Below are 16,046 nucleotides of genomic sequence, written 5' to 3'. Positions count from 1 at the left end.
TTTTAATGAAAAGAGACATTCCATCAGAGCTATACCAATATATTCGGATGATCACATGTACAAAAAAAAAAACAAATGCATTAAAACATGCCTTACCTTAACAGGGGTGGGAATAGCCTGGAACTCTAGAGTGTAATTCTCTTGTTGACCACAGGCATTTCACTTGTGCTGCTGGGGAAATAAATAGGAGGAGGGGAAGTGATGTCGTGCTTAAGCTCCTCCTCTGACACTCTGAGGGCAAAAAAGAACCATTCGCCCTCAGAAAAGATGGCCGTCGAAACTTCCGACGCTACCGCGCACGCGCCGAACGTCGAAACTGACCGTCGAAACATACGACCCGCCGGCGCATGCGCAGACGACGGCGGGAACGCTAGACTATTATAAAATGACACAGACTCGCCGCGCGCGGCCCCTAGTGAGTCTGGGGGTGACAAACACACATGGGAAAGGAAAGGGGGGCCTGCTAGGACTATGGGGACCGCGGAAACAGAGCGCAGGAGAGAGGAAGGACAGATGAGACTGGAGGGAAAAAACAAGCCTCAGGGACAGAGCAAAGCTGCTACCTCTGCTGCCATAGACTGGAGCCTGAACGCCCATACTGCAGGTAAAGCTCTTACTTAAGAGACAAACTGCTTGTCCCAAAAGATCCTACAGAAGGGACTTCCAACCTTATAAGCGCATTTAGCTGCCCAAGAGAAGGAACTGCGTCCGGGAGAGGCTTGAACCCGGACGGACGCTGCCGAATGCAGAAGGTAAGGACGCCGACCAGGATTCACTGCCATGAGGTATGAGGAAAAAAAGGAGAATGCGGGGGCTGTACTAACCTTTTCTTTTATAATATTCACTAGTCCTGAGGGAGGAGCCAAGGCTGAGCTTGTCACAGGTATGCTGCCATGGAGGCACCAGGAAAAATATTTTGGTGGGAATTGGACTTTAAAGGGACACTGAGGTTGATTTACTAAAACTGGAGAGCACAAAATTTGGTGCAGCTCTGCATGGTAGCCAATCAGCTTCTAACTTCAGCTTGTTCAATTAAGCTTTGACAAATAAAACCTGGAAGCTAATTGGATTCTAAGCAGAACTGCACTGGATTTTGCACTCTCCGGCTTTAGTATATCAACCCCACTGGGTCTTTAACCACCTAGCAACCATCCCATGCTCATTTACTGCAGCAGGATCCTGTATCAGATATGTGATCAGCGCTTCCGGGTAAGGGGTGTGTACGCCCACTGCCCCGGCTGTGCTGTGATTTAATACAGCATAAGCCGATCTGCAGATCCCGGCCAATGATTGATCGCCAGGACCCACTGATTGGCTCCCTCATTCATGGAAGAGAGTTCTGTGTTGTAAACACAGAGCTTTGTACACTGATAGGTGAACTTGCTGGTTTTTTTTAAATTCCCTACAAAGCAGGGAAAAAAAACAACAAGATCGCTTAATAAAAGCGGCACATATTGCACACATTACACTTTGTTAAGCACACAGTTAACCCATTAATTGCCCCTAGATGTTAACCCTTTCTCAGCCAGTGCCACTAGTATAGTGACAGTGTATTAGTACTATTTACAGTATTCGTGTCACTATTGATGTCAATCTCAGTTAGTGTACCCTTCTGCCAGCGTCAGCAAGTGTCAGATTGACCACCACATTATCACAGTTCCACTATAAGTCACTGATGACCGCCATTACTACTATAAAAAAAAATTAAATTCCAGTAAATACAGTGGGGACGGAAAGTATTCAGAGCTTACATTTTTTACTATTATGTTATATTGCAGTCATTTGCTAAAATCATTTAAGTTCATTTTTTTCCTCATTAATGTACACACAGCACTCCATATTGACAGAAAAACACAGAATTGTTGAAATTTTTGCAGATTTATTAAAAAAGAAAAACAGAAATATCACTTGGTCCTAAGTATTCAGACTCTTTGATGTGACCCTCATATTTAACTCAGGTGTTGTCCATTTCTTCTTATCATCCTTGAGATGGTTCTACACCTTCATTTGAGTCCAGCTGTGTTTGATTATACTGATTGGACTTGATTAGGAAAGCCACACACCTGTCTATATAAGACCTTACAGCTCACAGTGCATGTCAGAGCAAATGAGAAACGGGAGGTCAAATAAACTGCCTGAAGAGCTCAGAGACAGAATCTGGGCAAGGCACAGATCTGGCCAAGGTTACAAAAAAATGTCTGCTGCACTTAAGGTTCCTAAGAGCACAGTGGCCTCCATAATCCTTAAATGGAAGACGTTTGAGATGAACAGAACCCTTCCTAGAGCTGGCCGCCTGGCCAAACTGAGCTATCGGGGAAGAAGAGCCTTGGTGAGAGAGATAAAAAGAGCCCAAATATCACTGTGGCTGAGCTCTTGAGATGCAGTTAAGAGATGGGAGAAAGTTGTAGAAAGTCAACCATCATTGCAGCCCTCCACCAGTCGGGGCTTTATGGCAGAGAGGCCCGACGGAAGCCTCTCCTCAGTGCAAGACACATGCAAGCCCGCATGGATTTTACTAAAAAAAAAACACCTGAAAGACACCAACTGAGAAATAAGATTCTCTGGTCTGATGAGACCAAGATAGAACTTTTTGGCCTTAATTCTAAGCGGTATGTGTGGAGAAAACCAGGCACTGCTCATCACCTGTCCAATACAGTCCCAACAGTGAAGCATGGTGGTGGTGGCAGCATCATGCTGTGGGGGTGTTTTTCAGCTGCAGGGATAGGACGGCTGGTTGCAATTGAGGAAAAGATGAATGCGGCCAAGTACAGGGATATCCTGGATGAAAACCTTCTCCAGAGTGCTCAGGACCTCAGACTGGGCCGAAGGTTTACTTTCCAACAAGACAATGACCCTAAGCACACAGCTAAAAAAACGAAGGAGTGGCTTCACAACTCCGTGACTGTTCATGAATGGCCCAGCCAGAGCCCTGACTTAAACCTAATTGAGCATCTCTGGAGAGACCTAAAAATGTCTGTCCACCAACATTTACCATCCAACCTGACAGAACTGGAGAGGATCTGCAAGGAGGAGTGGCAGAGGATCCCCAAATCAAGGTGTGAAAAACGTGTTGTATCTTTCCCAAAAAGACTCATGGCTGTATTAGATCCAAAATACTTCTACTAAATACTGAGCAAAGGGTCTGAATACTTAGGACCATGTCATTTCAGTTTTTCTTTTTCAATAAATCTGCAAAAATGTCAACAATTCTGTGTTTTTCTGTCAATATGGGGTGCTGTGTGTACATTAATGAGGAAAAAAAATGAACTTAAATGATTTTAGCAAATAGCTGCAATATAACAAAGAGTGAAAAAGTTAAGGGGGTCTGAATACTTTCCATCCACACTGTATATACTAATGTTTGTAGACGCTATAACTTTTATGTAATCCAAATAATTTACACTTACTGGGATTTTTTACTCTGCACATAGTTCACCCCAAGTCACACTGCCTTGTCGCCTTCTCCCTTTAGCATCCTTGTCTGTAAAAGCTCTGATGTCAGAGCCTAAACAGAGGAAGGACAGTGTGACTGCGGCCTGTGACTGGCTGCTTAAGCCCAAGAGCCATCATGAAAGAGGAAGTCACATGCTCCCTCATACTCGGAAGCCCAGCTCTATTAAATTCCAAAAACAGATTAGATCTGATACTATTCATAGTCCTATACTAATTGTGTACAGGCTTTAGTAGATCTACAGGACACAGAACTACTGTATGCATACTACAGCAAGACATGCTTTTGAGCTCTTCTCTTAGGGCGCTTTCACACTGAGCAGCGCCGGGTGTCAGCGTTAAATCAACGCTATTTTTAGTGGCACTTTACGGTCTTTTTTGCAGCGCTTTTTGGGCGCTAGTGGAGTGCTTTTAATCCCCGCTAACGGCTGAAAAAGGGTTAAAATCACCAGCAAAGCATTGCTGCTGCAGAACTTTGTCGGCCCTTCGGCGCCGCTGCCCATTGATTTCAATGGCCATGGGCACTTTAATGCCTCAAAGATGTTGCTTGCAGGACTTTCAGCGTCCTGCCAGAGCACCGCTCCAGTGTGAGAGCCCTCGGTCTTTCACATCGGAGTGAAAGGAGAGGCGCTTTACAGGTGCTATTTTTAGCGCTATAGCGCCTGTAAAGTGCCTCAGTGTGAAAGGGGTCTTAGGGTCTTAAGAAAAGCTTTCTGGATGGGGATACAAGCAAGTGGGACAATCTTGAACTGGTTACTTGGATATACACTAAATATTAACACAGACATTCTGAGGACCAAAGAGATGGTGGTATTTTTGGACCTTATAACTCTTGATTTCTGAATTTCAAAAGCAGTAATGAAAGGTCAACAGTGAAGAAGCTTACCTTCTCCTCTTGACACTTTGTTCCATTCTGTACCATTCCAGACTGGTGCAGGACTGCCTTGCAAGCCCCAGCATTAGCTACAGCGGCATTGATATTAGGAGAGTCGTTTCCACCAGAGCAGAAGAGAACACCACATTTCATATCCCTAACAGGAGACAAAGATCTCTACTGTAAATGACTTACAAAAATAACCACACATTTTACTGTGTTGATACAACATGTATATTACCAGGCTTATGTGTGTACTGAATGAGCCTTGGAGCTTCAGGGAAAGGGAATCATGGCTGGCAGAAGCATGGTGGTACTTCTTGACCAATCTCTCAACAAATAATCCAGGGAATGCTATTGGCTGTCTTTAATAAAAGAGGACAGGAGAGGACTCGTTTTTAACGAGGGACTCAGATTGAGTTTATGATCGGGCTTTCTGTGATCAGACGTCTGTCTTGGACTTCTGGTTAGGGCAAGTTTTTACTGCTAAAAGTATACTTGCTCTATGTATGCTGCTATAAAGTTGTGGCCTAGTCCTTGTAACCTAAACAATTTCCAGTGTTTTTTTTTGGGGGGGGGATGTCAATATTGGTTGTGACATTTTGTATGTTGTTATGCTACTTTACAGTCAGGGGTGATGACAAAGTGCAGTAATCCAAATATCTAACCAATTTTTAGATTATTGAGGTAATGATATTAATCCCTTGGCACTGACCGCCTCCTAGCCCTTTAAACCCCCACACACACGGTTGGACATTCCGACCACAAAATCCGTCGGATTCCAACCACAAAATTTTCGGATTTGGTCATCAGCTACCATGCTGGGAATGTGCAGGGAGTGATCTGTCAACATGGTAAGAGGTTTATACTGGGCTGCATATATGCAGCTACTCGGTGTTAAGGCCCACCGACCGAGAGGCTGCATATATGCGTACTGTCAGCGATAAGGAGTTAAAAAATAAAATCTCATTGGTTACTGTGGGTTCCTTTGCAGTTTAGGTTGCTCTATGCTTATTATTTTATTATTATTTTATGCTAATTAAAATTCATCCATTTTGAGTACAGGAGGGATCGTGTTCAATTTCCGAACTGCAAATTCCCAGATTTAAGAATAATCTTCTCTTTTAGCTTAACCTGTCTTAAGTGTGGTCTGCCAGTTCTGCAATATGTAACTTGCTAGCTGAGAAATCTGATTTTGACAATGCTGCTGTCTGCTGTGCCTCCTCTGTTTATTAATCCAGAGTTATGTCTCACTAATACCGGAGGTGTGTTACTGGGCAGATCACCAAGTGAAAACGGAGGGAAAAAGCCAAATAAAATAAAACTATTGCAGCCATCACATCTAATGATTGGAAGGGTGCAATATATTACATTTTGGGGTTTAATATTGCTTTAAAGCTCAACTCCAGGATTTTTTAATCTTGCAAAATGTCCCCCCCCCCCCCCACACCATCCCAATTCTGTATTCTTTTCACATCATTTATAAGAAAAAGCATAATTGGAATAAATTGCATAATTGCATTAAAGTGCTTGTAAACGCTTACAGACCATTTTGACCTACAAGTAAGCCTAGATTAAGGCTTACCTGTAGGTGCAAGAAATATCTCCTTAACCTACATGGTTAAGGAGATATTTGCAAGAAAGACAGGAACCGATGTCTACGGCGAATGCGCGCTGTAGACAACGGCGCAAGCGCACTGAGTGTGCCGTTTGATGAATGGGATCATGCTGTCACTGACGGCTCCGGCGCGCATGTGTGGGAGTGATGTCATTGTGGCTCTGGCCAGTCACAGTGCTGGAGCCGCGATACACGGAAGTCACTCCGGGTATCATGGCGGCGACGGAGGAGGTGACGGAGGACCACTGCAGGGGCTTCGATCTCAGGTAAATAATTCATAATGAGCTAGTAGCTATGCCTTTGTCTTGCAGGGTGTTTTTTTTTTTTTGTTTTTTTTTTTTTAGAGAGAGAGTTTACTTTCTCTTTAACAAGATCATTATTCATCCTCACATGTGTCAAAGATCTCTTTAATCAAAAAAAGCAAGATAAAAAGGCTAGAAGCTGGATAAAATTCCTATTCACTCTAACACACATTCCTGGTGACAACCTGTGATATAAAATAGAAAAAATAAAAAATATAGAAAAACATGCATTTTTATCATCATATTCAGTAAATACAATATAATTTAAAGCAGGTCAGATGTTGAGCAACCCATACTCCATGAGTCACTCATACAAACAAATACAGATCAATTTACGAGTTTAACCCTTCGGGGTACATAGTATCTAAAGAGTGAATCCACTGTGCTTCTTTTCTTCTCAAAATTTACTCGCAATTACCACCTCTCCTACTGCGACTTACTCCATCTATAACTATAAATTTCAGTTGAGAAATCGTATGGCCCTTTTCAACAAAATGCCCAGCTAATGGAAGTTGAGCAATTTTGCCTCTTATAGAGTATTTGTGCCGTGCAATGCGGTCCTTTACTTTTTGGGTTGTCTCACCAACATAGAGGAGCCCACAGGGACATTTAATCACATAGATCACATATGAAGACTGACAGGTGTAATATCCTTTCATTTCAATCCTATGACCTCTATATGGGTGAGACAAAAATGTACCCCTGGTCATTGATTTGCATTGAATGCAGCTCAGACAAGGGGAGGAACCATTGTTTTTAGGTCCCAGAAATGTTACAGGAGGGGTAGGGATCTAGTATTGATCAGTCATCACTAGTCTAGCTTGCAATGTTTTACCCCATCTATAAGACGGAAGAGGAGGTGTATAAAATTCAGAAATATTAGCATAATTTTCGCCCAAAATGGACCAGTGTTTCCTCATAATACTAAATATCCTGGATCCTATCTTGCAATGTTTTAACCTGTCTATAAGATGGAAGAAGAGGTGTATTAAATTTGGAAATAGCATAATTTGAACCCAATATGGACCGTTGTTTTCTGATAATACTAAATATCCTGAAGGAAAAGGGATGAAATTGAGCCACAAATGGAATCCTGCTTGGTCTAATAATTTTGGGTTTGACATCCAATGAAATCATCTCCCGTTCTTTATGTACCACCTCTGAAGGGTCTCGCTTACATTCCATTAAGTCGCTGATAGCATCTTTCTGGATCATTTACAATCCTATTTACCCTAGTCGGTTGGCTTTTGGGAATGGATGTAAATACACCTGGAGGGTGAAAGCTGGTATAATGTAATAACTGATTACGGCCAGTAGCATTTATATACAGATCACTAATGATTTTGGATCCCTGTATGGTCAACATGGTGTCTAAAAATGACACCTGTGTTGTACCATAGGTGATATTAAATTGCAAAACTGGCACAAGATAATTCAAATAATCATGAAACAATAAAAGTGATTCCAAGTTGCCTGTCCATATAGCAAACACATCATCAATGAATATGGGCCACCTGGTACAGTGGTCCAGAAACAATTTGTTATTAAAAATGAACAAATTCTCAATCATGTTCATAAAAGTGTTCACATATGGAGGTGCAACATTAGCCTCTTTAAAAAGAAAGTAATTTAATTCAAGTACAATGGCCAATAGTTTCAAGAAAAATGTAATCTGCACATTTTCATATTGATGGGACTGGGTTAGAAGCCGATGACATGCTTCAACTCCCAAATCATGCGGTATAATCGTATACAAACTGGATATATCCCATGTGACTAGGATGGAATCAGAAGCTACTTGAACCTCCCTAATTGTATTAAGAAAATCACCTGTATCTTTGATATAGGACTTAATTTGTGACACCGGTGATGTGATTAAATGTCCCTGTGGGCTCCTATATGTTGGTGAGACAACCCAAAAAGTAAAGGACTGCATTGCCCGGCACAAATATTCTATAAGAGACAAACTTGCTCAACTTCCATTTGCTAGGCATTTTGTTGAAAAGGGTCATGCGATTTCTCAACTGAAAGTGAATGGGAATTTTTATCCAGTCTTTTTCCAGTTTTTCATTTCAGTACATTTTTGTACAACAATCCTGTGGACTTTCTTTATATATACACACAGACAGTATCTCACAAAAGTGAGTACACCCTCACATTTTTGTAAATACTTTATTATATCTTTTCATGTGACAACACAGAAGAATTGACACGTTGCTTTAATGTAAAGTAGTGAGTGTACAGCTTATATAACAGTGTAAAGGTGCTGTTCTCTCAAAATAACTTAACAACACACAGCTATTAATGTTTAAACCACTGGCAACAAAAGTGAGTATACCCTTAAGTGAAAATGTCCAAATTGGGCCCAATTAGCCATTTTCCTTCCCTGGTGTCATGTGACTCGTTAGTTTTACAAGGTCTCAGGTATGAACGGGGAGGAGGTGTTTTAAATTTGGTGTTATCACTCTCACATACTGGCCACTGGAAGTTCAACATGGCACCTCATGGCAAAGAACTCTCTGAGGATCTGAAAAAATGAATTGTTGCTCTACATAAAGATGGCCTAGGCTATAAGAAGATTGCCAAGACCCTGAAACTGAGCTGCAGTACGGCGGCCAAGACCATACAGCAGTTTAACAGCACACTGCTGCAGAGGTTGAAGGTATGGGGAGGTCAGCCTGTCAGTGTTCAGACAATATGGCGCACACTGTATCAAATTGGTCTGTATGGCTGTCGTCCCAGAGGAAGCCTCTTCTAAAGATGATGCACAAGAAAGCCTGCAAACAGTTTGCTGAAGACAAGCAGACTAAGGGCATGGATTACTGGAACCATTTCCCGTGGCCTAATGAGACCAAGATAAACTTATTTGGTTCAGATGGTGTCAAGCGTGTGTTGCGGCAGCCAAGTGCGGAATACAAAGACAAATGTGTCTTGCCTATAGTAAAGCATGGTGGTGGGAGTGTCATGGTCTGGGGCTGTATGAGTGCTGCCGGCACTGGAGAGCTACAGTTCATTGAGGAGCATGAATTCCAACATGTACTGTGACATACTAAATAAAAAAAGGGGTAAACCACGCTATTTGAAAACCCTCCCTCTAAGCAGCAACTCAGATCGTAATACTCCGATAATATAAACAATATAAAAAGAAAAGCTGCGCTCAAAAACAAAAAAAAAAAATGTTCTAAATACAAACTTCATGCAATTAACACCATAAGTGATCAATAAAAAAAAATGAAAGTTAAGTGAGCGTGAGTATCAAATGATATATAATTTGAATTAGATGAAAATATATGAATCATGTAATGGATAGAACGTACAGGAGTGATCACCTATGATGTAAAAATCTCGTCTAATCAGACCTAACAAGAATCTGCAAATGCAGAAAAGTGAATAGCACAAAATTAATATGTATGCCCTCATATAATCACATTTCTGAATTCATAGTCCCCAAAAACACAAACACAAGTAAATACAATATAAAGTGAAAAGACAGAAGAAATTAGTCCATTAAAGTCCCAGCAGTTGATATTAATCAGCAAGTGATGTTAATTCGTTTAAAGTGAAAAAATGGGAAAATGACACCCACATCTTTTTGTGAAAAAAGCAATCCAAAAAGAAGCACCTCCACCGATAAGAAGAAAAGGGGGGGGGGGGGCGCTTACCGGAACTAGAGATCTCAGTATTACCTGAGATAAAAAGGGCACATACATCAGAGATCTGGCTGAACCATCACAGGAACCACACCGGAATGTCCTCAATGTAGATACCAGGCAGTGAAGCAAAAGTGCCACAATTCATATAAACAAAGCAGAGAGAGCTCGCATGGCGTAAAAAGTCCTTATTTATTTTAAATGATAAAAGTTAAAACCGATACACTCACATGAATGAAGAAATTATAAACGTTTTTCAAAAACGAGCCGGGTGGCTCTCGACTACCGCCCGCACTTCTGGGTCTTGCGTAAACGCGGTGATGTCAGCATGCCGTATCTCCCTACGCATTTAGTCACTAGACGGACGTGTTCACGTGAACACGAAACACGAAACGCGCAAACTTTTGTTGTCAGCGATTTAGACAATAATGGCTATGTGTTGAGTTATTTTGAGGGGACAGCAAATCTACACTGTTATACAAGCTGTACACTCAATACTTTACATTGTAGCAATGTAGCAAAGTGTTGTCATATGAAAAGATATAATAAAATATGTACAAAAATGTGAGGGGTGTACTCACTTTTGTGAGATACTGTATAATATATATATATATATATATATATATATATATATATGCAGAGGTGACTCCTGTGTAATTTAAATGTACAGAGTAACATTTGACAGCACCAATAGTGAACATAGTATTATCAATGCTGACAAGAAAACAATGTCCCGCTCATGGTTTTGGCCATAAATCAGTAACAGTCACACTTCCTACCTGTCACATTCATAGTTCTAGTACTTGGCCAGCACAGCACTGGTATTTGCAATCTGAAATGTTCAAGCATGTAAAATAACAGTCTATCCTCTGGAATATTGTGACTGTATAATTTTTTCACCTTAATAGGAGCTGCTTTTATTTATATACTCACTGACGAGAACATGGTAGATAGTTGTCCCCCGACTGAGTACAGTATCCATATTTTAAGCCTTTAAAGTTTAAGGCAAAGCAGCCATCAGCACCTACAAGAGCATCTGAAACAAACAGCAAGAAAGATAACAAAAGAGAATCCATGTAATGTTCCACTGTGCTTCTGTCCAAAATCAAATCTCTTGTATTCAAGGACTAAAGTTATTCACAAATACACTGAAAGAGAACCATCTCTCAATTTATACTGGATTAGTCAACAGCCCTTATTTATACCTTTGAAAATTCTGGACAGCCCCATAACTGTCCTACAGAGGTGTGGATATGGTCTTTTACTAAGACAGCCAGCAATGACAGGGCATAGACAGCTAGTGTTGAGTGATGTCTTTTACAGATTGGATATTCTAAGGCAGGCCATACATGGTCAAATTTTCGAAAGAATTTTCTTTTGAAAATCAGAAATTTTGTGCGTTTTGTGATCATCGGATCACCATCGGGTGCCACCATCGATTCCGAAATTCGACCAACCAAGCCTACAATTTCACCTCCTGTTGCTACAGAAAATAATTTTCATGGCTGGGAATCTTCTTTTCTTTCTGGAAATGTTCTTTTCTTGCACATGCGTATTTCTTTTTCGGGTTGCATTTTTCGCACAATTCTCCCATCATTGATTAGAGAATTTGTTTTTCAAAAAATTTCCAACATGCCCGATTACTGAAATTCAATGGCCGCGAAATGGTGCGAAATTCTAAAGAAAATTCTTAGATGAGATTTTCAAAAGAAAATTCTTTTGAAATTCGACCCATGTATGGCCTGCCTTACATAATAAATTCTAATAAGCAGGGACTTTGTATGTTTTTCATTAAAGTGTTGCTAAACCCAGGACCCTGCATTCACTATATCTGGTCTCCCATAGTCCACAGAACATGGAAATGCAATTATTTTAGTAAATATAAATGACTAAACACCTTTTCTCATCAGCAGAATGTAGCAGTCTTGTGAGTTCTATAAGTGTCTGGTTAAAGCTTGTAGGAGGAGTTTTCATTCTCCTCTGACTGTCCTATGAGGCTGCAGGACCTCTGACCCTCTGTCTGCATGGTGCTGATCACAAAAAAAACCTCTCTAGCAATACACACCAAACTGAGCATGTGTACAATGACTTCAAAGGCTCTGTACTATAAGGAGATGGATTGGGGACAGTGGAAGAAGGGGGGATCAAAGAAGCCAGGATCAAACCACCTTTTGATATAATGCAAAGGATTAACCCCTTAGGTTCCACAATGAGTATAGCAAGCATGCTTTACTGCATATACAGACTTATTTTACTATTGTGCATTTAGTAACACTTATAAAAATTGTGATCCTGTAGCTGATATCCTACAATTATTTAACAAAATCTAGGAATTTCATATTGATAACCAATTGTGAGCAAAGCCACATCCATCCAATCATTGAAATTGTATATATGGTTTGTCACAGTGCCAGATTAAGCCCTGAGGAGGCCCCTAGGCAGTCAAAAACATTGGGCTCCCTTCTTAGGTTCGTGGAGGTTTCTCTCCACTAGGGATGAGCTTCGAGTTCGAGTCGAACACATTGCCTGTTCAGCGAACGGTGAACAATTTGGGCTGTTCGCAGCAAATTCGAAAAGCTGGAACACACTATACAAGTCTATGGGAGAAATCTAAAGTGCTAATTTTAAAGGGTAATATGCAGGTTACTGTCCTAAAAAGTGTTTGGGGACCCAGGTCCTGCCCCAGGGGACATGGATCAATGCAAAAAAAAAGTTTTAAAAAACGGACGTTTTTTCAGGAGCAGTGATTTTAATAATGATTAAAGTGAAACAGTAAAAGTGTAATATTCCTGTGAAGGGGCGCATGTTTCTGGTGCTTAGAACTGTCCCTGTACAAAGTGTCATTTGTGCAGGAAAAAAAGTATTTTAAAATCACTGCGTTACATCAGAGGGGGCGGGGTCACCCACACGTCACTGGGGAACCCCTGGCTTCCCTCTCCAGCGTCAGAGGGGCGGGGTCAGGTGACGGGTGGCCCCGCCCTCCTAATATAAGAAACGTCAGCGCTGGGATCTCCGCAGTGGAGACAGAAGAAGGATGTATGGACAGCGCTGGACTGAGAGATCCCCCGTCGCTGGATATGATCATCCATCGCTGGACCCCGGAGATCCGTCGCTGGATAGCAAGAGTGGATTAGCACCGCTGGAATCTTTTTTTAATTTCTTTTATTTTTAATAAAGGAATTTTTCAAAAGTGTGTTTGTCTTATTTAACCATTTTTACACTTTCTTTGTGAAATGGTAGGGGTACTTTTGTACCCCCTTACCATTTCAAACAGGGGGGGGGGCGGGATCTGGGGGTCCCCTTGTTAAAGGGGGCTTCCAGATTCTGATAAGCCCCCCCGCCCGCAGACCCTCACAACCACCGGCCAGGGTTGTGAGGATGAGGCCCTTGTCCTCATCAACATGGGGACAAGGTGCTTTGAGGGGTCACAGACCCCCAAAGCATCCTCCCAATGTTGAGGGTATGTGGCCTGGTACGGTTCAGGAGGGAGGGGGGGCCGCTCTCTCGTCCCCCCCTCTTTTCCTGCGGCCTGCCAGGTTGCGTGCTCGGATAAAGGGTCTGGAATGGATATTTAGGGGGACCCCCACGTCAATTTTTTTTTTTAATTTGACACGGGGTTCCCCTTAATATCCATGTCAGACCTGAAGGGCCTGGTAATTGAATTTAGGGGAACCCCCACGCTTTTTTTTTTTTTCAATGAATGAATAAATTGTCGGCTAATACAGAGAACACTCATTGAATGTTCTCTGTATTATGGGAGCCGACAATTCATATAGCCGCAAGTGATTTTAAAAGACTTTTTTTCCTGCACAAATGACACTTTGTGCAGGGACAGTTCTAAGCACCAGAAACATGCGCCCCTTCACAGGCTTACTATAGATACCCCCCAGCTACAAAATTTAAAGGAATATTACACTTTTATTGTTTCACTTTAATCATTATTAAAATCACTGCTCCTGAAAAAACAGCCGCTTTTAAAACTTTTTTTTGCATTGATCCATGTCCCCTGGGGCAGGACCCAGGTCCCCAAACACTTTTTAGGACAGTAACTTGCATAATACCCTTTAAAATGAGCACTTTAGATTGTGAACGTTCGAGTCCCATAGACTTTAATAGGGTTCTAAAGTTCACATGAAGTTTAGGTCTGTTCGCAGGTTCTGGTGCGAACCGAACAGGGGGGTGTTCGGCTTATCCCTACTCTGCACTACTGTAGTGAGATAACATTGAACTAAGTAATGTGCATGTCAGCCACTAGATGGAGATAACACCAAAATAACACCTAAAAAAGATGAGCTTTTAAGTGACAAACTGTAATGTGAACCTGATGTCTGTGGTTTATGTACTTTAAGTTGTTATTAGATACATTAAATTAATATAGTATTTTCTCTATAGAGTCTTTAACCACTTGCTTACTGGGCACTTAAACCTCCCTCCTGCCTAGACCAATTTTCAGCTTACAGCTCTGATGCACTTTGAATGACAATTGCGCGGTCATACAACACTGTACCCAAATTAAATTTTTATAATTTTTTTCCCACAAATAGAGCTTTCTTTTGGTGGTATTTAATCACTGCTAGGATTTTTATTTTTTGCTCAAACAAAAAATATGGAAAATTTTGAAAAAAAATAAATCATGTTTCATAGTTTGAACTGATAGGTACCACTTATAGATGGCACTGATGGGCACTGATGGTTGGCACTGATGGGCACTGGTAGGTGAAACTGATGGGCACTGATCAGTGCTGCAAATCGGTGCTACCTTTGTTGAGGCACTGATAGGTGGCACTGTGAGTATTGATAGGTGGCACTGTAGGCACTGATGGGTGGCACTGTGGGCACTGATGGGTGGCACTGTGAGTACTGATAGGTGGCACTGTGAGCACTGATGGGTGGCACTGTGAGCACTGATGGGTCACGCTGGTGGGCACTGGTAGGCAGTACTGTTGCCTACTGCTAAGTGGCACAGGTGGGCACTAAGAATCTGCAGCAGCTAGCCATGATCGGGACTGATCACGGCCGCCACTGATCGGCTTTTTTTTTTTTCTCCTCACTATCAGTGCGAGGAAAAAAAATAGCCGATTACCGGCTCTGTTTACATCACGTGATAAGCTGTCATTGGCTGACAGCTGATCACGTGGTAAGGGGTCAGGATCGACCCCTTACTCCAATCTGTGAGTCTCATAGACTTGCTGATCACAGAGCGCGACACGTGCGCCCTGCAGGTGGCGCGCAGGCCACTCGTGCACGGGACAATGTCAATAGTCCCGGATCTGTAGTGGTTAAAAGAGAAGTTTAGGATTAAAGAAAAAAAACAAAAAAAAACACATTTTTACTCACCAGGGTGGATGCAGCATTGATCCAATTCTGAATCTGTCCCCCGCTATCTCTGTAGTGAGAGGCTCACTGCTCTCTCCACCAACACTCACTGGAGTGCTGGGCTGTGGAGAGGCTGGCTCAGAATTCTGGGCGGATAACGACCATGTGGTCAAGATCTTTTCAGAGCCTGGACTGGCTCTGTGGTGTCACCTGACAGAGAGCTTCAGCCCACTGTCAGTTGGAAATGGATCACTGGAGAGACTGAGCTGCACTACTATGATCCATAGGAAAAGTACGGCCAAAATAGCTTTGCCCATACTTCTCCTTTAATGTCCAGTTTTAATTTTTTTGAATTGATTAACTTTTTCTATCTTTTGTAAACAATTTAAGAAAGCTTCATTGTTGCACAGCCTGATTTGTATAGATAATTTTTCTTGGTAAGGGGTCAGAAATATACAGTTGTGCTCATATGTTTACATACCCTGGCAGAATTTATGATTTATTGGCCATTTTTCTGAGAATATGAATGATAACACAGAAACATTTCTTTCACTCCTGGTTAGTGTTTGGCTGAAGCCATTTATTATCAATCAACTGTGTTTACTCTTTAAATCATAATGACAACAAACTACCCAAATGACCCTGATCAAAAATGTACATACCCTGGTGATTTTAACCTGATAACATGCACACAAGTTGACACAAAGGGGTTTGAATGGCTATTAAAGGTAACCATCCTTACTTGTGATCTGTTTGCTTGTTAATAGTGTGTGTATAAAAGGTCAATGAGTTTCTGGACTCCTGACAGACCCTTGCATCTTTCATCCAGTGCTGCA

At 41.7% G+C, this 16,046-nt stretch overlaps 2 protein-coding genes across 4 annotated transcripts in view; one reads left to right on the top strand and one right to left on the bottom strand.

Annotated features, from left to right (window-relative positions):
- The window catches only part of LOC143960809 (zinc metalloproteinase-disintegrin-like VAP1), a 295,153-nt gene that overhangs the window by 137,227 nt on the left and 141,880 nt on the right, over positions 1 to 16,046 (top strand). The gene's annotated exons all lie outside the window — the stretch shown is intronic.
- LOC143960808 (zinc metalloproteinase-disintegrin-like berythractivase) overlaps positions 1 to 16,046 on the bottom strand; it is a 103,034-nt gene that overhangs the window by 16,705 nt on the left and 70,283 nt on the right. Inside the window, exons 11-12 of the mRNA XM_077469725.1 lie at positions 10,828 to 10,930; positions 4,337 to 4,481 (exon numbers count right to left, since the gene is read on the bottom strand). Of these exons, the coding sequence (XP_077325851.1) occupies positions 4,337 to 4,481; positions 10,828 to 10,930 (248 nt within the window). The remainder of the gene's footprint in view (positions 1 to 4,336; positions 4,482 to 10,827; positions 10,931 to 16,046) is intronic.

The sequence above is a fragment of the Lithobates pipiens genome, unplaced genomic scaffold, assembly GCF_037356315.1.
Source record: "Lithobates pipiens isolate NorthernLeopardFrog02 unplaced genomic scaffold, aLitPip1_a1.2 Scaffold_8, whole genome shotgun sequence".
Classification (NCBI taxonomy): domain Eukaryota; kingdom Metazoa; phylum Chordata; class Amphibia; order Anura; family Ranidae; genus Lithobates; species Lithobates pipiens.
The sequence above is the reverse complement of the archived record's forward strand: the minus strand, read 5'-3'. Positions and strand labels throughout refer to the sequence as shown.